This window comes from Neofelis nebulosa, chromosome 11, assembly GCF_028018385.1.
Source record: "Neofelis nebulosa isolate mNeoNeb1 chromosome 11, mNeoNeb1.pri, whole genome shotgun sequence".
Taxonomy (NCBI): domain Eukaryota; kingdom Metazoa; phylum Chordata; class Mammalia; order Carnivora; family Felidae; genus Neofelis; species Neofelis nebulosa.
Window position 1 is genome coordinate 71,637,188 of NC_080792.1, and position 23,463 is coordinate 71,660,650.

The 23,463-nt window shown below is 47.8% G+C and overlaps 1 protein-coding gene across 1 annotated transcript in view; it reads left to right on the forward strand.

Moving 5' to 3' along the window:
- The first annotated feature begins 1,643 nt into the window (after positions 1–1,643).
- The window catches only part of ZNRF3 (zinc and ring finger 3), a 157,485-nt gene continuing 135,665 nt past the window's right edge, over positions 1,644–23,463 (forward strand). Inside the window, exon 1 of the mRNA XM_058693158.1 lies at positions 1,644–2,255. Within this exon, the coding sequence (XP_058549141.1) occupies positions 1,956–2,255 (300 nt within the window). The 5' untranslated portion in view covers positions 1,644–1,955. The remainder of the gene's footprint in view (positions 2,256–23,463) is intronic.

The window sequence follows — 23,463 nt, forward strand, 5'->3', positions numbered from 1 at the left end:
GCAACCATCAGCATTATCTAATTCCAGAACATTTTCATCACCCCCGAAAGAAACCCATTAGCAGTCACTACCCATTCCTGCCTCCCTTCAGCCTCTTGGCAACCACTAATTTACTTTCTGTCTCTGTAGATTTGCCTATTCTGGACATTTCATATAAATGGAATCACACACTATGTGGTCCTTTGTGACTGGCTTCTTTCACTTACCCTAATGTTCATTCATGTTGTAGCTTGTATCAGTACTTCATTCCATTATATGGATATACTGTTTTTGTTGACTCATTCATCAGTGGATGGTAACCTTGAATTTTAAATATTGCAGTTGTCATGGGTGGGCTGTAGTAATTGACTTCCCTTTTAATGACTGGACTGTGCCACCTCTGGGGAGATTTCAGGACTGATGTTGCCCAGATCCAGCCGGCACCGGTTAGGCTTGATTCTGAGGAAACTAAGAGGCTGCTGTATATGCAAAGCCCTGCTTTCCCAGGTGCCTCCCTCCTAAGCAGAAACTCTGGGTGGTCCAAATGCGGCAACGCAGATCCATGGGTTTTTTCATGTATTTTCTATTCCACGTTTTGAAAATATTTTTTCTATTTTAAAATGTAACCTTGGTAAGTTGTTTATTCAAGACAATGCTCAATGAGTTTTCTTTTCTTTTCGTCTTTTTAATATTTTGGGTGTGGTAGCAAGTAGAAGCAGATCATCCTAACCAAATATTTGCTAATATCTGAACAAAGCCATTTTGCTGAAAGAAAGAAAACTCCACGGGGGAAGTGGGAATTGAATCCCAGTTTTGAGGGGTTCGATTCTCATAGGACTAGATGAGGAAGAAAAAGGCATGCTCCAAAGAGGAGCAAGTTGTTGAAAGTTTATCTTCTGGGAGATTGGGGACCCCTGGGACCTGGAGCACGTCTTTGGTACATTAATTTGGCAGCCATCATTCTGTGCACAAAGAGTGATGGTGTTGGAATCCTCTGGCCTTCTGCACACGGATAGACTCAGTTTCAGAACCCCTCTGGGGGCTGTTTGAGTTACAGTCTCTGGGGCTGCAGAAAGATGAACTCCATCAGAATCCAACGGCTAAAGGCCTCCCCTCGCTGCCCCCCACCACCAAACAGTTGAGAGTAACTGTCTTAGTGACACCGGTGCAGAACCACACGCTGCCCTGCAAGGCTGAGTTGCAAACGGCCCTGACCCGCGGGGGCCTTTCTCATTCGATCCCATTCGAGGTGGGGGTGAGAGTGGAGAGCCGGGTGCGGGCTCCCAGGAACTGTGGATTGGGGTCGCAGAGCCGGGAAGGACAAGGCCCTAACTACCACACCGGACCAGGAGGCGTGGGGCCTCCAGAGAGAATGCAGTCGCCCGGGAGCAGGATGCTGTCCGGGTTCCCGCCGAACTCTGGCAACCGTAAGGAGAAATGTCTGCCGCCGAGGGCGGAGCGCGGACGAAGGGGTGGAGCTAGAGCGTTAGGGCGGAGCGAGGACGAGGGGGCGGGGTAGGGACGGTGGGGAGGGGGCGGAGCGAGGACGATGGGGCGGAGCAAGACGGTGGGCGGTGGGCGGGGCGAGAACAATGGGGTGGGGCGCAGGCGGCGAGGGGCGGGGCGGGGCGAGGGGGCGGGGCGAGCGCGGGGGCGTGTCCGGCCGTGGGGCCGTCCCCCGCCGCGCCTGCCCCGCCTTCCCGCTCCCCCCCCCCCCTCCGGCGGCCGCGGCGGTCGAGTGCGGGGAGGGAGGGGAGAGCGGGTCACGACGTTGCCGGGGCGGGGATAACCCCTCACGTGGAGCAGATGAAAGGGCCGCGGCGCGACGGCCGGGGGAGCCGAGCCGAGCCTGCGACCCACAAAGCCGCCGCCGCCGCCGCGATGGGGCTGTGAGGCGTCCGCCCGCGCTCGGTCCTCCGCCGGCCCGCGACTATGCTCGGCCGCGCCCGCCCTCCGCGCCCTCCCGCCGCAGGACCATGAGGCCGCGCTCGGGCGGGCGCCCAGGGGCCCCGGGCCGCCGCCGCCACCGCCTCCGCCGCCGCCCCCGCGGCCCCCGCGGCCGCCGCCTGCCGCCGCCGCCGCCGCTGCCGCTGCTGCTCGGGCTGCTGCTGGCGGCCGCGGGGCCCGGCGCGGCGCGGGCCAAGGAGACGGCGTTTGTGGAGGTGGTGCTGTTCGAGTCGAGCCCGAGCGGCGACTACACCACCTACACCACCGGCCTCACGGGCCGCTTCTCGCGGGCCGGGGCCACGCTCAGCGCGGAGGGCGAGATCGTGCAGGTAGCTGCCCGCCGCCCGGGCCCCGCGCCGCCACAAGATGGCTCCGGGGGCTGCGCCCGCCGACCCCGCCGCGGGCTGGCGGGCGGGCGGGCGGGCGGGAGGGGCGGCGAGGAGGCCGGCGGCATCCTTCCCCGGCCGGCGGGCGGGACGCGGCCTCCGGGGCGCCGCAGCGGGGGGCGAACGCACGTGGGGGCTTGGCCTCCTGCGGGTCCGGGGGGAGCGAGAGGGAGACCCCGGGTCTGGTACCCACGTTGGGACGGCCCCCTTGGGCCGGTTGGGCATTCTATTTGCCTCAGGTGGAAGTCCTGGAACTACCTGTTGCATGCCGACTTTGGGAAGATGAGCGATGAAGGATGGGGTGGCTTGTTTCAGGTTGCAGGCTTTGCTTTCCATCCCTGCACGTTCTTTTTGGGAGTAGCTAAGGTTTGTCTGAGAGGCTGTACACCATTAGGTTCTTTTCTGGAACCTGCCGCCAGCCTCACTCACCTGGGCGCTGACCTCCCTGCAGGGCTGTGGACAAGCAGCAGCAGGCAAGGAAAGCAGGGGGAGCTGGCCGGAGAGTGGGGATCGCGAGTGCCCTGGAGTGGCCGTAGAAGGCAGCCTTCGCTGCGTGCCTCAGGTTACAGAGGGTGGGAGGGAGACTGCCTGCCCGCTCCTGGGCCAAGGACTTCTGCGGAGGGCCTGGAAATGGGGAGACAGGGTCGCTCACTGACAGGGCCTCCCCACCTTGCTCCCAATGAGAGAGGTCTGTGTCCAAAGGAAGCTGGCTGGGGAGAGCTTTAAGCTGTGCCTACACTTCGGAGGTGGGGCCGAGCTGAAGCCTCTGCGGTCGCTGAGCTGGGTAGATGCCTTCCCGCTTCCTTGGCTATGATTTTATCAACTTGTTAGTAGACTGCCAGCCCACTTAGGGCGGTTAATATGCATGCCTCGGATGCGGGCGATTTGAAATGGTTGGCTTGTTTTGGAGCCTTTTTGGAGGCGATGGAATGTCTGCAGACTTCTCAGCTTTGGGCCTTCTGTGCTTTACTCTTGGATGAGTTATGAATGAAGAGAAGGGAAGCGTATGGATGATTGCATAGCAGCTTCTTCCTTTCTCCTCCCGCGGTGCATACTCAGAGCCCTAGGTGGGTAGGCAGGGAGCTGTGCAACTTGGCTCCTTAGAGGTGTGTCCTTACAAAGCTGGGGGAGGCATCCCTGCCAAGCGATTAATCAGCAGCCTTGCCTCACAGAGCTCTTATCCCCATCTTAAACTTCTGCAGGGTAAATAAAAGGGGAAACACATGTTTGAGTCCTGTGACTACATATGTTAAAGGCTTTTGCACTTTTTTCCTTGCTAATGTTATAATTATGGCCTTTAGTTTATAAGCTTTAGAGAAGATGGTCTGTTGAAGATTCCTACACATTTCAGTTGCAGCCTTCAAGAATAGTTTGGGTCTTAAAGCTTGCTCCTTGTAACTCCCCTTTGAGGCTTTCAGTGTGCCTTGATGGCTTTAGAAATGTTTGATTTACAGCCTTCTAAGAGAAAAGATGTTTTAATGTGGCACTTCACTATTTGAAGGAGACTTTTGAAGTTTGTGATTTTTATCTGCAGTGTTTTAACTTATACTCTTTCTCCACCATAGTTTGTCTGGCTGGCTATCCATTATGGGTAGTGCTGTGCTTTGGAGATAATCTTGGGTTCACCATTTAATACAAAATTAGCGGTTTAAACACACCGTTTGTAGCTATTTTATCCTTGTGAGTAGAGAGAATGTGTGAATTTGGCAGAAGGAATCTATTCCCTTTTGAATCTTTTTGAAGTGCTTATCTCTTTTGTATGTAGTCCATTAGCCTAGCCCAAAAAAAAAAAAAAAATTCAGTCAACAATTGCTAAGTAAAGAAAAATGACTTAAATGGTATTAATAAGTTGACCTGTTAAGCAATCACTAATAGGTGTCCTTAATTCCTTTATAACTGCACAGTGTTGGTGAGTTTATCTGAGCTGTCTGAATAGTCATTTCTTGGTGTTCTCCATATCTTTAATAACTTTATTGCAGGGGCCTACCCGCTGAACTTCATGGGTGCCCAGATGGAGGGAACTCAGCATGGCTTTCAGGGCTGTGTGTATACAGAGGCTGGCATGTTTTTATTAGTTATTTGAATACTGCTCGACTGAAGTAACTGGTGTGGCCCCTGTCAGCCCTGAAAAATGTTTTTGTAAGGAAAGCTGGTGTTTCAGGACTGCTGAGAGGGAATGTAACATTTTGTATGAAAAATGACAATGTAGAAGGAACACATTGGTGTTCAGCTTCAGATTAATCATGTTTTCTAAGCGCCTTGTTGAACTTTTCAAACCTCCTTTTATTTACTGTCTTAAAATAACCCTGCGTGATTTGCTATTTAATATTTTATGGTCTTCAGAGCAGAGTTCATTCTCCTATAACTAAAACCTAATAGCAGCATTGCAACATGGCGTTTTGTTTTTTCCAGTGGGGTTCGGTAGCACTGTTGTTCATGGTTAAGGGGAGGAAAAGATCTGTTTGGGAGTCTCTTTACTTTAAGTGTTCTAAGATAGGGAATTGGTTTGTTACTGTTTTTCCCCCTCCCTATTATATACAGTGACTGGAGATACCTTGTCACAGTCTGGTTTGCCCCAGATACTTGTAATTAGAGTACCTGTTTGGTCATTTGCATGGAAGGGGAGGGGGAGACTGGGTTAAGAGTGTGTGTGTGTGTGTGTGTGTGTGTGTGTCAGTGTCAGAGTGAGATAGTAATTCAAACCTTGGGATTAGTCACAGGATTCTTGGTTCTCTGCTTGTGCGTTTTAGGCTTAAATAACTTTCCCAAGGTCACCAGTGTGCTCTGTTAAGAAGAGAGATTTTTTTTTTTTTTTTGACATCTTCATCTGTGAAAGTTGTGAAAACAGTATGTGGATATGAAATGCTATTAATTATATTATTCATGCAGCATTGAAATCCATTTGCTTGTAAGAATGTCAGGCATACAGTCTGAATGCTGGAGGAATTAATTACAGTCCTGTCATTCTAAAGTGTGGAACTTTAAAGGCTTCTTAGATATATTGATACATATTTCATCTTTGAACCAATTTGTTGCTATTATGAGATCATTATCTGAAACTTTCAGACTTGGCTGTGCAACTCACATGGTTAGCGATGTTAAATAAAGGCCTGATTAAACACTGGCTGGTGGTGTCTGGATTGGTTAAACAAACAAAGAAAATTTGCATCGCTAGAGATGAAAGATTGTTTTAAAGTGGAAATGCATTTTTTTCCCTTGAAGTCAAATATTTAGAAAGGCTTGAGAAATTCATTTGTAGAAGGAGTCTGAATGATAGGTTTTGTGTAACTTTAAAATTGGCCTTTCTGGAGCCTGGGTTAAGTGTTGAATGGTCTTGAAAGCAGAGGCGCGCTGAGAACATTTAAGACCCAAGCCAGTGCCTTTAGCTATGAGGAGCTGGGGGAAGCTGGGTGGTAGGTCAGAAGGGCTGAGTGACATCCTTAAATATCCAATATTAACCAAGGGTATCACAGAGAATACTTTTAGGAAACTAATTCCTCTGCCTTGTTTCCCTGTCAGTGTGGTTCTGCAGTTCGGTATTTGATCAAACACTTTGCTTTTCATCTCCATTTGAAGTGAACAGGCCTGCCTCTAAAAATTGACTTGGCCTAATAGAACAATTGTGTGCTGGCAGCTGACCTGGATTTACACAGAAAGAGATTGCCGACTGTCTGTCAGAAGGGCCTTCATAGGTTAAAACCAAGCAGTTGATTTGGGGGAAAACGTTAGGGCTATGTTTTGTGACCTCATGAATTCTCAGGGGCTCTCCTTTTCTGCCTTGTTCCCTAAGATCCCATGGGAGCTGTTAATGCAGCTCTGAACGGAGGTGCAGGTGGTAGTGGGAGGCAAGCGTAGATTCCGCAGACCAGAAGGAAAGTGGTGATGGCTGCCATCTTGTGCATACAGGGCACCGTGCCAAGCACGTCGTGTGTTTGCTCATCTCATCCTGACTTTAACTGGAATTAGCAACTACCCTTAACCCATTTTACAGACGAGGAAACCGAGGCCGAGAAAGGTGATGTGACTTCTCGAACCTCACATAGCTGGCAAATGATAAAACCTGGATGGAAACCCAGGCCCGTCTGGCCCCTTTGCTCGTATTTTTGCCAGATAAATAGAACGTGGCTGGTTGGATTTGGACATTAATTGAGTCTCATTTCTAAGAATCTAGTATAGGGGTTCTTAACCTGAGGGTCACAGACTTCTAGAGAGGGCCTGTGAACCCCTGAAATTATACACACAATTACATGCACCTGCACTTGTGTACGTGCACTTCTGTTTTCCTGAGAAGGTACACAATTTTGCCTCTTGGGGGGTTCTGTGATGCCCCTCCTCCCCAAGAGGAAAAAGAGAAGCACTAATCTGATACTCATCATCAAATAGTCCATTACTAAGAATTTGGAGTGATGTGGGACCCAGGCTGGCAAGAGTTGTAGAGAAGTCTCCAGGTTTGTGTGTCTCCGTGGAGCATTTTCATCCAATAAATGTTTACCAAAACTCTGTTTTGTACCAGACCCCATATTGGTTTTGGAGTCCACAGTCGCTCATGGTGATAGATGTGTATGGATGCATGATAATCCTTCCCAAGTGGGTTTCCCCACAGAATTGAGCCCTTGGTTCCTAAGACATCCATTGTCTGTAACGAATAACTTCTCTCCTGTGCATCCATCTGGTACTAGTTAAACGCATTATCCTTGGGTGAAGTGAGAAAATGGTGACTCAAAGAATTTTTTGCATCTAGAGGGTGGAGTGCAAGAAGGTGACGATCTGAATGCAGCATGTGTGAGAGCAGATTGTAAATGTGTTCCTTCTCATCATTTACTGGAAAACGAAATGGAGCATCTTTTGATGTTGAAATGCCTTGAACAGCCCCTCACACCTTCTCTTGTGGACCTTGACCCCATGGGCATGGTCTGTTTATTTTTGCTCATCCCTGGATCCATCTCTGGGTCCCCAGTGTCTGCCACTTGTCAGACACTTAATATTTCGTGACTGAATGATGGATTTGGAATCGATATCAGGCAGGCAATGGGTCTTACTGGGCTTGGATTAATTGATGAGTAACTTCCTTTGGCTTGGCTAATAAATTCTGGGATTATCTTTCCTTTTTGGTTGTTATTTCCAGAAAGTTACTTGGCATTAGATGGCAAGAATGGACGTCTCTCTGGTTGTGGTGGACCACTGGTATGATTACTCCAGGCTGTATGCGAGTAACCTGTGTGCATGCATGTTAAGGGGCAGGATACGTGGCATTATAAGGGTCTGTAGACGTTCTTTACTTGACAAAACCCTGAGTATTGAGAAAGCTCTAATGTGGACAGCTGTTACGGATGGACAAACCCATGGAGAATAGTTCATAGCCAAGCCCTAGTGTCTGTGGAAATAACAGTCGGGGCTTGGAATTCAGAATCATCATTAACCTGAATATGTGCCATGTGAAAACTTTGCTTCCTGTTGGTGTTTCCCAAGTCTGGGGAATGTGGATTTACGGTTCATGACAAAAATGACATTTAAATCAATCTTGATAATCAGAAGAACAGATTCAGCCCTTTAATGTGTTAGATAAGGAGATCCAGAGAAGTGAAGTGCCTTGACCAGGGTATGTGGCGAGGTAGAGATGACCTGATAACTGTTCGGGTCTCCAGACTCCCAGGCTTGGAGGCTTTCTGTCATTTTTGGCTGCATTTCGGCTGAGTGTGCCAGAGAGAGCAGATGCAGAAGCATGCTTTAGGGTCAGGTGTATAATTGGGGAATTAAATTGTACATTGGGTTTAAATGTTGCTTTTCTCCTCTGATGTAAATTTTGACTCACTCAGTCTTTCCCTCTGTCAGAGCTTTATAAGGTAGCTACTGATGGCCAAGTGCTTCCTGTGTGCCAGTCTCTGGACACAGTGCTGTGCCCACATTTCATGGGCGAGCTAAGACGGCATGTCCCAGGTTTTCAGATGAGGAAACTGAGCTCTGAGAATGAAGTCACTTTCTTTTTTTTTTTTTTTAATTTTTTTTTTTAACGTTTATTTATTTTTAAATTTTTTTTTTTTTTTAATGTTTTTTATTTTATTTTTGGGACAGACAGAGACAGAGCATGAACGGGGGAGGGGCAGAGAGAGAGGGAGACACAGAATTGGAAACAGGCTCCAGGCTCCGAGCCATCAGCCCAGAGCCTGACGCGGGGCTCGAACTCACGGACCGCGAGATCGTGACCTGGCTGAAGTCGGACGCTTAACCGACTGCGCCACCCAGGCGCCCCTAACGTTTATTTATTTTTGAGACAGAGAGAGACACAGCATGAACGGGGGAGGGGCAGAGAGAGAGGGAGACACAGAATCGGAAGCAAGCTCCAGGCTCTGAGCCATCAGCCCAGAGCCCGACGCGGGGCTCGAACTCGCAGACCGCGAGATTGTGACCTGAGCTGAAGTCGGACGCCCAACCGACTGAGCCACCCAGGCGCCCCAATGAAGTCACTTTCTAAGTTACTGAGCATGTCCATAGTGGGGCTGAGATTCAAACCCAGGTCTGTGTGATTCTAAGCCATTTCTGTTTTTACAAGACTGCTTCAGTTGGCACTTGCTTCTGCTTGGGATGAGATTATGGGAACTGATGGTGTAGTTTGAAGTCGGATATAAACCCAGGATGACTGAGCAATAAGTGAGTCTGTAACTTCAGCGGAGAAGATGCCCTCCCTACACTTACAGAGATCTGTCTCCTCCTTCCGTCTGTCTTTCTTGCATAGAAGTCTCATTCGACTTGTTTTTCCCATGAAGAGCCTATCGGCCAAATTTGGGAAGAGGGACCAGTGACTTGAAGTGTACAACTGTCACTCAGTGGCTCTTTGATTGTTTTTTGGCTATTGGGAAAGTCGGAATGGTCACAGGTGTTCTGGCATCTAAGGGATTTCTGGTGTGAGACACAACTCCTTCCTGTAGCTACTTAAAGAAATATTTTTTTCCTTAACATTTATTGAGAGACAGAGACAGACAGAGCATGAGCAGGGGAGGGGCAGAGAGAGAGAGAGGGAGACACAGAATCCGAAGCAGGCTCCAGGCTCTGAGCTGTCGGCACAGAGCCCGATGCGGGGCTTGAACCCACGAACTGCGAGATCGTGATCTGAGCCGAAGTCGGACGTTTAACCAACTGAGCCACCCAGGTGCCTGGTGGCTGACTTTTTAGAGCCATGTCGAAGTCTCCATCGCTTTCTCCAAAGAGGTTGTGCCCCACACGCAGCCCCTTTCTTACATTGCACAAACTACATGTTCCCTGAATATCTGATACAAAAAATTGTAAAAGCCGGGCTCTCAGGTGGCTCAGTGGGTTAGGTGTCTGACTTCGGCTCAGGTCATGATCTCACAGTTCGTGAGTTCGAGCCCCGCGTTGGGCTCTGCGCTGGCAAATCCTCTGCCTCTGAGAGATCGTTTCTCTCTGTCCCTCCCCTGCTCGCACTCTCTCTCTCAAACATAAATAAACATTAAAAAAAAAATAGCTTCTCTTTAAATAAAATGAAATAAAAGATTCTAAGAGCCTAGAGCTGTGGATTCTCCCTGCTCATTCCATCCTCCTGGCTGTTAAAACTCTCTATGGGTGCTGTATTCCTTCTGTGGACAGGTATCCACTGCTGCCTTCTGTCCACCAGGCCCTGGGCGAGAGGTGAGGTCACAGGACACCGTCCCTGGCCTCAGGCAGCTGAGTGTTGGGGACAGACTGCACGCAAAGCACAAGTCTTATATGGTAGGTAGGACAGGATACTGAGGGAACACCCGGGCCAGGCTGCAAAGTGTAGGTCTGGGCAACCCATTCTGAAGAAACACGTATGTAATGACAGAGTATGTGGATTTGAGCCTTCTGGCCTTTTCCGACTCGTTTTTACCCACCTTTGAGGTTGAAGCTGATAACCCCTTTGTGGAGACGTGCCTTTTTATACCTGTCAAACAGGATAGGGAGGAGGTAAAGAGTAGAGGTTCTTTGTTTCATTTGTAGCTTGAATGAGATGTTTTAAAGTCTGACTTTTAGCAGCTCTGTTGACTCATGATAGTGTGAAGAGAATGAGGTCAGCTGGCCTATTGTGGTTCAAGGGAGAGCATTTTATTTTTATTGCCCTTAAGATGTGTTGTAAGACTTGGTATTAATCCCCTGCTCTCTCCAGCATTGTGAGATGGTTGTTTAGAAACTCAATGTGTAGACTTGATGTGAAAAGCATACTTTGAGGATCCTACCAGTTTGATGTTAAAAATGTATGTTGGAATGGGGATTTCTGTGCCCAAGCTGCTGCGTGTTAAAAATAAAAGAATTGGGGCGCCTGGGTGGCTTAGTCGGTTAAGCGTCCGACTTCGGCTCAGGTCATGATCTCGCGGTCCATGAGTTTGAGCCCCGCATCAGGCTCTGTGCTGACTGCTCAGAGCCTGGAGCCTGTTTCAGATTCTGTGTCTCCCTCTCTCTCTGCCCCTCCCCCGTTCATGCTCTGTCTCTCTCTGTCTCAAAAATAAATAAACGTTAAAAAAAATTAAAAAAAATAAAAGAGTAAAGGTCATGCTCAGTTGGGTGTGTGTAAGGGCCTATCCAGTGCTGTAAGAATTAGATTAAAATTTGATTTTTTACTTGAATTTAGTTTGAGTGTGCTAACTTGTCAGCAGACATTTATTGAGTCTCTACGGTGGATACAGTGTAGAGAAAAACATCACCTTTTCTGCACCCCTGATAAAGCATGTCATTTCTGTGATTTCTCCCATACAAACTTGGGCAGTTAAATTAGCCCCAGAAGAGTAGGTTAATTTTACATTGTTTCTAGTCAGGGCCAAAATCTTCTTTAAAAAAAAAAAAAAAATCACCTGTAACTTACTTTTTTTTTTTTTTTTTTTTTTTTTAAGATTTTATTTTTAAGGAATCTCTGCACCCAACTTGGGGCTTGAACTCAGAGCCTTGAAATCGAGAGTCCCATGCTCCACCAACTGAGCTAGCCAGACATCCCTATAACTTATTTTTTAATTGTAAAAATAATACGTGTTTATTGCAGATAAACATCGGAAAATGTTTGGAAGATCTAGAAAAGTATGAAGGAGAAAATGAATCCCACTACCTAAAGATAACCTCTGTTAACCTTTTGTGCTCTGGTCCAACTTTTCCTCTCGTTTTCATGTGAGCTTGGAGGGATTCTAAAGAAAATTGGAGAAAGCATTACCTGGTGCTTATAACGCTCTGTCCACCTTGAGTATTCTCCTGTTGCTCAATGCTTTGAAACATTTTTAGTGTCTGTGTAGCATACTCTTGTCTTCCATTATTCTAAGGAATGGCTGTGGGGAACATCCGTTCTGTATTTCTTGATTATTTTCAAAGGATAAAGTTCTAGAATTGGGACCATGGATGGGGTCAAGTGGTGTAAACATTTTGAATGCTCCTGGTATGTGTTGTCAGATTGCTCTGCAGAAGGGCGGTTTTAGTTTATACTCCCTGCCAGGTTGGCATACATGTTTCCACCTATTCCTGCTCATAACAGGTAGCATAACAACAACAATAAAAAAAAATCCCAAAGGCGACTTCTTACAAGTGAAAGTCTGTCCGTTTCTCTTAGTGGATAGTAAAATACTGGCTTTTTTTTCCCTCTCCCGCGAGGATCTGAGTTATGACTAATGTCTGTATCAAAGGGAAGGTACCTGGCGTGGTTTCGTGGGTCCTCCCTCATAGGTATCTGAGCGTGATTCAGGAGCAGCAGGCCGCTCTTGTGTTCTGGGCAGGGGACGGGGCGGCCGTCCAGGCAGATGGCTGTGCGGGGAGGCCTAGAGAACACCTCACGGAAGGCACCACCGCGCTGTCTGCACATCCTGTGGCGACAGATTGTGGCCCAGGAGGGTGCTGCTCCTGCATTCACTGTTTTGTGCCCCGCAGTGTTCCCATAGAGCAGGCTCTCTGCTTGTGAACAGGCCAGGTTCAGAAAGGCCATACGAATCTGTCCTTTCATTCAGAGTGACGCTGCCATTAGTTGGCGTTGGGCAGACATGCGAGTGGAGCCAAGCGCAGGTTCACCAGGGGTGCATTCAAAACAGCAGGACCAAGGGCTGAAACTGGTTCCTGGTATTTTCTTTGATCCCTGTTAAACAGCTTGAAATTTTACATCAAAATCTAGGGCTTTGGCTCTTCTTGAAAAATTAAAAGCCTGGCAACGTCAGGTCCACTTTTTTGCATGGCAACAGCCTAGCCTGCCCCGTGGGATAACTGCCGTGCCCTTCAGATGGGACATGGGCCCTCAAGTTCATCAGTCTCCATTGCATTGCTTTGGCTTACTTCGCTCAGTGGTAATTACCTTGACCCACGCCTGGCCCCTGTAGGCACTGGAGTTGGCCAGCCTTTCTCTGAAAGTCCTGAAGCCAATAGTGTTTAAGTTGTGCTTGGTGAGTCTCCTTTCTTTCCTTCCTCAACCACCCAATGTGCCTGATGTCCTGTTGTGGCATTATGATGCTTCAGTGGACCCCATGAGGCTCTAGTTTCGCTGCTGGGGAGGGCTCACCTGGCCCTGTGTGACCAGTGTTCTTTTTACTTTGGTACAGGGGCTTCTATTTTCTCTTGTTCTTCTCGAAGGCTGAAGTCATTTGGCCTGTGTCTTCATGAAGATCTGTGTCCTGCCTCTCTTTTTGCTCCTTGGTTTCTTTTGACCTCTAGAGTTACTGTTTCAACTGGAGGGCACCCTGAAAATGCTATGGCTCAGCTGTCTTTTTACAGTGAGGGGACTGGGGGCAAGGGCCTTGGGCCTTTGGTCACAAGAGGAGCTGTGATTAGAAGTCTGGTCTTGGGGCTCCCCGGTGCTGGTCTTTCTAGAACAGCCTCCCACTTTGGTGGTTGAGTTCCAGAAAATCTTTCATGTGCCTGGTGCATTAGGGTCCCCAGTGCACTTTCACCTGTATTATCTTGTTTCTGTCTCAGCGTGCAGCTTGGGAGTGCCTTCCCCGGATTCTGCCCTGGAAGGCCAGCTGCCGGCCAGGTTGTCCTGGTTGCCAAGGCTTGTCCCATACTCAACATAGAGTGTTTTTCTTTGTACCTAGTTGTACACTATTACTTAAACCCATTTTACATGTGTGTTCAGCCCCTTTATGCAATTTGGGGAAATGACACAGAGTACCCGGAGATTTGTCATCTTTTCAGAACGTGCCTCGGTGCTGGAGTCCGTGGTAAGCAGGCGGCCAATGGCATGTAAAGAATGTCGCAAGCTTGACTTGCAAAGCCTTTTCAAAATCGAAATCAAGGTAGCCTGTGACCAGGTCAAAGGGAAATGGTGTACTCAAGATGGTGCTCGATTTCCTCTTTCCTCGCTGACCTTACCTCTTCATGCCAGAGGCTGCCCGCAGGTCTCCCTGCCTCACGTTCTCGCTCTCGGAGTCCATTTTTCCTCCCCCCACCAGCCTCATCTTTCCATAGTAACCTTTGATCTCAGCCCAACCTTGATCAAAATCTTTCAGGACCATCCCACTGTTAACCACCCAGCGGAGCACATGGGTGACCTGGGCAGTCCCTCCAGCACCATCCTGTCCGCCCCCGTCCACCCCCATCCGCTTGCCGCCTCTGGGCTGCAGACCTGAGTCCTGTGTGTTCCACCCTTGTTCCCTGAATGGGTCTGGGCTTTCCTTCGTCTGCGCCGTTCATTCTGAGCACCCTTCTGCTGTAATACACTTCTGTCCATGTACTGTGCCCTCTCCTCTGCGGTTGGTTCCTTCCCTGCTTTCAGGGGCCACATGTCCAGTCCTTCCCATCACACGTTTCCTCTTCCACCAGTGCATTCCTTTGAACCCAAGCACTCCTTCCTTCACTTGGCAGCTGGTCTTAAATTCCTCATTGTAGTTGTCCTCTTGTTAATTAATGGTTTCCTTTCCCCACAAGATCACAGCTCCCACTAGGCGGGGGTTGCGCCTTACTCACCCCCCTATTGCCTGGCAGTACAACTCCCTAATATTTACCGAATTGAAATCCTTTTTCTAGATCATAATACTTGGGGATAGCATAGTGATGGGGATGTTAGTGTGGCCAGAAAAAGACGAGGCTTTTTTGGAGGGAGAACTTTCTATGATTGTAGAAACAATTCACAAGCAGCTTGCAGACATGGGTGTGTCCCAGGGCTATTCCAAACAGTTGGGATGGACCAGACTCACAGTAATTTCACCTTGCCCCTGCTCTCCAGGAAGCTAGAAAAGGAGATGTGGGCAAGGGGATGATGCCTTCTCTTAACTCCTTTCCAGCCTGGCATGCAACTACCTGGTACATTGTCCAAAGCATGCTGGAGAAGAGAACGTCCCAGCCTGACTGTAGACTTTTAGGGAGTGTGTTTTAGTTAAGTTTGGATAATATTTTGGTGGCACTTAGAAAATTGGTGCTTTTGGGGCGCCTGGGTGGCGCAGTCGGTTAAGCGGCCGACTTCAGCCAGGTCACGATCTCGCGGTCCGTGAGTTCGAGCCCCGCGTCAGGCTCTGTGCTGACAGCTCGGAGCCTGGAGCCTGTTTCCGATTCTGTGTCTCCCTCTCTCTCTGCCCCTCCCCCGTTCATTCTCTGTCTCTCTCTGTCCCAAAAATAAAAATTAAAAACGTTGAAAAAAAAAAATTAAAAAAAAGAAAATTGGTACTTTTGAGGAATAGCAAAACTGTATACAGCAATACTGTAACTCCAGTATGACCCATCAGAAGCAACTGTACATGGGTCCCTACGTCCCTACTTAAATTTGTACCATATTGTTACCGCATTTGGACTGTCTGGCATGGTCCTTGATCCTGTGTTTTAAGTGCTGGGTGGAAAGCAGAGTTTTAAAGGACTACAGTAGTGTTTCTAAAGAGGCCAGCAGGCTTTGTGTGGAAGAAATTGAAATTTCAATTTAATAAACATTTGATTTTCTACTCTTTACGGGGCCCACTATAAACATATGGGAATTATTGAATTATTGCTTGGTTATGTACATGTTGGCATATTGAGTTGTTGTTGTTGTTGTTGTTTTGGTTATTGTTGTTGTTTTTGTGGAATAGTGGCTATTATATGGGCCCTGGGACTGTCGGGAAGATTCTAGAGTGTACCTGTGATGTGTTATATTTCACTTATAGTAGAGGGTTTCTGTGCCCCTTCCTGGCATATCCACTCCGGAAATGTTCCAATGCCTATTGGTGAATGTCATCCAGGGAACTAAACAAGCACCTAATGTGTAGTTTTGAAATTTTGGTGTTATTAGGTTTAAATCTCTAGGACACATAAGAAACTCGCTTGTGGCATTAAATGTGCCGTGTGGGTGATTTCAAGTTGCAGTGGCAGTGGTAATTTTTGCATTTCCTGACTCTTGTGTTTAAATTTGCAGTCTCAAGATTGCATCACCATAGGTTTTCACATTTAATGAATATTTATGTTGAGCCGAGTTCTATACGAATGCGATGGTTTCTGACTTGATTATAGCTTGCCGTGCACTGTGGCCAGGAGTGCCCTACAGACAACGGAGTTGGCACACGCCTCAGCATGCCAAGCCCTGGCGGATGTGGTTAGGGACCACGGTGACTGGTGCCGGGGTTGCCATGCCAACCTTGTTTTTGGAAGGGGGAGGCTCTAAAACAGCAGTGGGATGGGGGCAGAAGAGTTTTGAATGTTCTAAGTGAAATTATTCCTCATAGGTGGCCCTGTAGGAAGATGTTGTGGAAAACTCTAGAATTCTCAACTACATGCTTAGATAACATTAATTAATTTTCTTAATTTACTTTTGCAAGGCTGTTTTAATGGTCCTCTTGTGAAACTGTGGAAGTTCTATGGCGGATCTTCCATGTGTAGATGTCTTCCCTACTTGCTGCAAGGTAAATAGGGAATCTCCTATCTCCTAATATTACCAACCCCCTCCTCTCACGCCCTGCCAACATCCCTTGCCCTCTGATAACTCTAACCTAGTGACGGCTGATTAGAGAAAGGGGAGGAAAAGAAGAATGAGGCAGAGGATGGTTGGGGGACTCTCCGTCCCCCAGCTCTTTATCTTCATTCCCCTCTTCTCCCCATCCCAGGAAGGCCTATCCTCTCCCCTACTTATTCTCCTGTACTCAACAAAGACCGTGGTTGTGAATGCCATCACCCAGTGGTGGTACCTTCAGATGCCTAGCTGTTAAGCTTTGGCAGGCTGAGTTAGGACAGGAGGAGGAGGGGTGTGCCCCTGGCACCCCACACTGGAATGCTGTTTGCCCCTTTGCAGATGGTGGTCTTGCACGACTAATTCTTCGGTGCCTGGTGTTGTGCAGTGAAGTGTCCGGAAGGGAACTGATCAGGTCTAGTAAGCCAGATGGGGCCCAGGCTGGCGGAGCAGGATGGGACTTGTGGGCATCATCCGCTGTCCTAGCATTTTTTTTTTTTTTTAATGTTTATTTAATTTTGAAAGCGAGAGAGAGAGAGAGAGAGAGAGAGAGAGTGAGGGGGATGGGCAGAGAGGGGGTGGGGTACCAAGGATCCAAAGCAGGGTCTAGGCTCTGAGCTGTCAGCAGAGAGCCTGACGTGGGGCTCAAACCCGCAAACCGTGAGATCATGACCTAAGCCGAAGTCACACGCTTAACCGACTGAGTTGTCCTAGCATTTCTGGACAGAAGGAGAGCTGAGCTGCTGGAGGAGGCTGGGACTTTCACAGGCTCAACAGCTCAGGCAGTCTTGTGTTGTGGGGGCTTGCCTTCAAGGCTCAAAATAGAAAAAAGCAACAACCCCCGCCCCCCAGTAGAAACTTAATAATTCAGAAGGGGAGGCTGACCACACATTTAGACTTTGTTTGCTGACTTGGGGTCAGCTGTGTGACTCTCCCATTAGATTGGATCCTCCTTCAGGGTGGGGCTGGTGTCTCAATCTTTTGATATTTCCCCACTCCAGCCTGAAGGGTCTTGTGTGAATTAGGAACAGCTTTACTTCCTCAAGATACGTGGCTTTCATTTGCTGTAAATTGGTCATAATATGGACCCCAGATACATTGGGACACCCCCTGGAATTGTTCATTGCATGAGGCCGTCTCCCTGTGGGCTGATATGGCACCTTTGTGTTATTCCCTCTTCGCCTCTCTCTCAGCAATTCTTACATGCTGTTTCTGATTTTTGTCCATTCCTAGAAAACCAGGGAACCGTGTTGGTTAGAATTCTGTGTAACACTGGGAAACAAGATATCAGGGGCACATAGGGAGTTTAGTATGCAGATTCTTTAAAAATAATTTTTTTTAATGTTTATTTATTTTTGAGAGAGAGAGAGAAAGAGAGAGAGAAAACGCGAGAGGGGGAGGGCAGAAGAGAGAGGGAGACACAGAATCGGAAGCAGGCTCCAGGCTCTGAGCTGTTAGCACAGAGCCCGATGCGGGGCTCGAACTCACCAGCTGTGAGATCATGACTTGAGCCGAAGTCGGACGCTCAACCGACTGAGCCACCCAGGTGCCCTAGTATGCAGATTCTTGATCTCTGCTCTGGCCGCTTTTCTGCTTTGTGTTAGCTCTCAAGAGATGAGCTGACTCGAGTGGGGTCCCCAAACCTTGGGTACCTCAGCAATTACATGGGTAGGCTTTTTGTGGAGAAGTGACACCACCATTGTATGGGAGAAGATACACGTGTATTCCTAAGAAAAACTTACAGTTTAACTTTTGGATTCTAACCTGATTTGGGTGTAAGTTCTCCTTAGTTCTGTGTTACAGCTACAACCTTGAGCCAACTGCACTTAAGACAAGTGGGAGGACACTTCCGTGTCATCGAACACTGACACGGCTGTTGGGAGCAACAGCTTTCAGCTTCGCTACGTAGATACCCAAAGTTCGCCACGTTCCTTAAAGCATGTTGTAAATTTTGCAGAAGGAAGTCCTGGATTTCCTTTGCTGATGGGAGAGACTGCTTTGGGTTTGAACCCAATTACCTGCTGTGGAAACGCGACTTTGCCTCCCTGGGTGTCTGTTTCTTCATCTGTAAAATGGAGCTAAGTCTCCCCTGGAGTTGTTGTGAGGGTTAAATGAGGTACGCACAGCACACAATTTGTGTTTAGTGACAGTGAGGCCGCTGATGAAGAAAATAGCCTACATCGTTTTATGTCGGTCCTCACCTATACCTAACGTGCTGTCGTTCTAAATTTTTATTCTAGAGTGGTAGCTTATCAAGTGGAAAGAATCCAAAGGTGCTAGTCATTGAGAAGAAATCGTAAAATGGGGTTGTTGTTGTTTTTAACACACTCAGTGTCTGACCACTTACCGTTATCTCTTCTCCCCAGGTGGGGGCCCAGGGGCTCCCCAGAGTGGCATTTAAGCACTGTGCAAGAGGCTCAGGTTGCTTATTCCTCCCTGGGCCCCGGTTCCCTCTTTCATCTGTTTCCCAGGAGGTACGCTGTGCTGCTGCTTCGTCCGCTAACCCCTACACCCTGCAGCTAGATCATCATCCGTACCCTGAGCTCTGCTCTGTCGGACAGGCATGTGTGCGCACGCGCGCACACGTACATGTGAACTGCAAGTTGTGTGTAGAGGAGGCTGTGTTTCTAGGCAAGCCTGTCTGTTGTTCCTGAGGCCACATGGCCTGCATACGGGCACCACTGCTCCGAAGGAAAGCGGGGTGGTTGATTGCTCCTCTGGATCCGGCCAGGGCACGTGGAATGTTGTGATATACTAAGGCTGTGCTCTGGGGGCCTAATTATGCGGGGCCTGTGGCAAGCACAAGTGACTTCAGCACTTGGTTTGATCCAGTGTGCAATTTTGCCAAAGCAAATACTTTATTAATCTTAACCCTCAAATTAGACACATTGACTTTTTCTAAAAATGGGAATGATAGGAGTGCATTGTAGGGTTTGTTTTTTTTTTTTTTTTTGTACTTTCCCCCACCACCCTCTGCCAAGACTGGGCTGTGCATTCCTCTCCTTGAATGGAGAAGGTAGTTTTCATCTCTGTCTACCCCCTTCTCTCACATTCCTGAGACTGGGTGATGGAAAGATGATGCCCCTTCTCCTTCTGTGCAGGTGAGCTTTTCTCCTTGCTGTCTCTGAGGTTATACTTCTTTCTATGTCAAGGCCCAAGAGTCTTGCTCCTGAAAGGATCTGCTGTCCTGATGGAACTTTCCTAACTGGGGACTCTTCCCGGTTTCCTTAGGATTCTGATCCAGAATGCATGCAGGGAAATTGTTGGGTGACTTCCCGTAGTGACCTTGAGCGTGTCCGCAGAGGCTCAGCTGTAATTTCTCATGTGGCACGCAAGGAAGGTAGCCTGGTGGGTAGATGGAGAGCTTCTTGCTCAGCACCCTCAAAGTGACTTGGGTGAAGGGCAGACTCATAGGGCAGCATGAACCTGGTATTAGAGAGTGAGCTCGCTCTTATCTAGTTCAAGTAGGAGAAAAAAAAACCCTCTAAATAAACAAGTGCTGTAACCTCACCTCAGAGAACGGTTCTGAGTTAGCGTCCTCTTTTCTCTGCTCTCGGCCTCTGCCGACAGTCTGAGGGGACCTGGTGGGATTTACCAGCTTTGAAGTCCTAAGGTGCTATTTTAATACTTTTCTTTTACATTGCAGGTTTCGAGGCCGATTTAACTAGATTCTGGAGGCAGCTTTTCCTTTACACCATTCTTAAGAGCCCGGACAATCTTGAAAGAGTTAAACCCTAATTAGCTCATTCCTAAGGTATTTAATGCCCTTATTAAAACTCAACTGCTCACTCACTTTTTTCTTTAGTGAATCAGATTTCTTGAGGAGCTGAGCCCTCACTCCTCAGATCACAGGCTCACATGTTGAAGCTGGCAGTGCTAGAGGCTAGTTCCTATCTGTGTGACAGCATTTTTAATTTAACAGGACCGCCTTTGATGTTCCCAAATATTTATAGGCAGCTTTAGATCATTTCAGTGTGTGCTTTCTTTTTCTTTTCTTTTCTTCTCTCTCTCTCTCTTTTTTTTTTTAACTAGAGCAAAAGTTCTTCCTCATGCAACAGCCTTCCTTTTATCCTGTTGGTTTATTTTTGTTTCCTTTGCAGCTTTGGCGAAGGCTCTTTGGCTGCATTCACATAAGGTTGACCCTTCCTTTAGCTTCTTTGGTAAAGGCCACCTCTCTGTATCATCCTGCCTGCTTGGGATTGCTCAAGACACTTCTGTTTGTCCCTTGACTTTCTAGAGGCTGAGTTTTTTTTCGGATTTGGCTCAGGAATCTGCTCTCTGGCTGACCTGAAAGCGTTCAGATCACTGTGGAGATCCGGGCAATGTGTGTGGAGGTGTCTCTTTATGGATGACCAGGCTGTGATGTCCTCCTCTGCCTGCGCACGGTGACCAGGCCTCGGCAAGTTATGTTAGAATGTAACTTCAGCAGATAGTGCCGTAGCTGGGGCAGGAAACACAGATAGACAGTACTCTCTCCTGATCTTTGTAGGCTTGCTCCATTTGGCTCTGCTAGACTTGTTGGCTGAAAGTAATAGAGAATCATACACTTCAGTCTCAGGGATGGGAAAAACAGAGCTGCGATGCAGATTTGTTAAACCATCAAGAAAAAGGAAAAGAAAACTTTGTACCAATCAAAACAAATGACAGAACAGAGGACGGTGGATTCTCTAGCCTGGACTCTGGGTAAACATTCTGCTTGTGAAACAATCCAAGTTATTGAACTCTGGGCTGTTGTTACTTACCTGGACCTGTCTGACAGAAGCCCGGAACTTTCCATGGCTGCCGCCATCATTGCTGGCTCTGTCTCCTATTACATGGAAGCCTGTTAGGGCTGAAGGTCACATAGGTGGTTGGTGAAACATTCGAGTGAATGAATACCATGTTAGACACTGTCCTTGGGGCTTTCCACTGTCTCACTAGATCTTCGAGAGGATTCTGAACAACAGAGGTTTTATTCCTCTTCTTTTTAAGTAAGGACTCCAAGGTGCAGAGAGGTCTTTTTTTTTTTTTAATGTTTATTTATTTTTGAGAGAGCGACAGAGCACAAGATGGGGAGGGGCAGAGAGACAGAATCTGAAGCAGGCTCCAGGCTCCAAGCTGTCAGCACAGAGCCTGATGTGGTACTCGAACTCACGAACCGCAAGATGATCTGAGCCAAAGTTGGATGCTTAACCGACTGGGCCACCCAGGCGTCCCTGCAGAGAGGTCTTAACACAGCTAGCGAATGGAGAGCTGACCTGGATCTCAAGAGTGTGTTTATAACCTCACTGTAAGGCAGTTTGAGGCTGGCAAATCCAATGGTGATCCGCTAACCTCTTACAGATAAGAAAACCTCTTGAAGCTAAAATCTGCAGTGTGTTGTGTTCTGAGAGTCAGAGCTGACCAGGCTGTCGCCATGCAAGGGACACAGGGATGGATAGCACATCCCTGGAGCCAGACAGGCCTGTGTTTGCATCCTGGCTCCGCCACTGCCTTGTGATCTTGGCCAGGTCACCCAACCTTCCTGAACCTGTTTGCTCATTTCTAACATGGGACAGTATAGATTGTACCTCAAAGGATTGTGAGGATTAAGTGAGATAATATATGTAAGTTACACAGTAAATGTTCAATACATGTTAGCACTGGTGACTGTTGCTGCTATAGAATTGTCACCCTCGAGGACTTCACAGTCCTGCGGGAGAGACAGTCAGGTAAAGCAGCTATCAGATTGTCAGGTAAACCAGGTAAACTTGGCAGCTACAGCGGAGAGATGTGCTACTGCTTAGCAGGGGCCTAGGGCAGAGCCATTGGCTTGGGTTTTTACATTCTTTCACCCAGCAGATATGTCTTGAGTGCTTACTCCCGTGCTAGGCAGTCTTTGAGTCACACTGATTACTTCCCTACCCCCTCCCTGTCCCTTGGAGGAATTTGAGCTAAAATGTTAATTGCCACCTGGAGAAAGATTCCCTGAAGTCATTTTCACAAGAAACCCCAAGATGCAAAATGGCAGAGCCACACTTCATTTGACAGTTTATCTTGCATTGCTTTGTGCTATCCCTTCGACTATTATTTTAATCTTATCTGATTTTCCCCTAATTTTTCTGGTCTCTTGTACATGAGAGCTTTATGGTCCTTGAGAATGTACAGGCGACTTGCTGAGGGAGCAGGTGGTGATCCTTTTGTTCCCCACAGTGCCCAGATGGTGTCCGTGCCTTCTCATGGTCTGGTTCCATGGGGATTTGTTGATAAGATTTTGCTTTGATTTGGTTATCCAGCCCAGCGCCATGTTCAGATTTGATTACAGACCCTGTTTTTTTTCTCTGCAGAATTTCATTGCTCTGTCATTGGCTGTCTTGAAACTTAAGTCCCATTCTCCACATCCCCCACCCCTTTGCAAACTGTGAGGATGGCTGTGTGGTAGAATTTTCTCCCTGTCCACAGTGCACGGTCCAGAATGGAGGTTAACACACTTTCACTTGTTGAACTGGTTGATGAAAGCCAGTGGGGCTGCTGTCCTTAATATACTTATGAACCCAAATAAGCCTTTCTCTAAGGTAGATTTCAGGTCATTTCTGTGTCTTTTTTGTTGCATTCATGAGCTTTTGGTGGGAAGTGGGTGTTTTTTAAATACGCTATTGATTTGAAACTAAGAGGTTGCTCTGACTACTTTTGGACCATGAAAATAATGTTAATTTTTTATTTATCTCTGCTTGAGGGCAGCACTAGAGTGGGTCATTTATATTCAGCTTTGGTACCCATGCTTTCTGTAAGTAGCATGTTTAACCTCACATTAAAAGTAGCTTATATTCAGCTAAGACAGCAACTGATTGAAAGGATAGTTCAGAAGAAGGGTAAACGAGACAGAGAGAGAGAGAGAGAGAGAGAGAGAGAGAGAGAGAAGGCAGTATGCCATTGCACTTGGTTCCATAGAGTTAACTGAGAATTAATCGAAGCCCAGATTTCTTTCCAAAGAACCCCTGACAAGTTTCATGTTTTGTTTTGTTTTTTAAATTTGTTTATTTACTTTGAAAGAGAGCGAGAGAGTGAGCTGGGGAGGGGCAGAGAGAGGGGGAAAGAGAGAGAGAATATCTCAAGCAGGCTTCACACTGCCAGTACAGAGCCCAACACGGGGCTCTACCTCATGAACCGTGAGATCATGACCTGAGCCGAAATCCAAAGTTGTACACCTAACTGACTGAGTCAGCCATGCGCCCTATATGCTTATTTACCTTCTTGTGGGCATCTTGGTGGCATTCTTTTGTCCCTTGGTCCAGGGCGCACGCTGGCCATGCTGTGGATGAGGCAGTAGCACCTGGGAGCCCATCTCAAAGC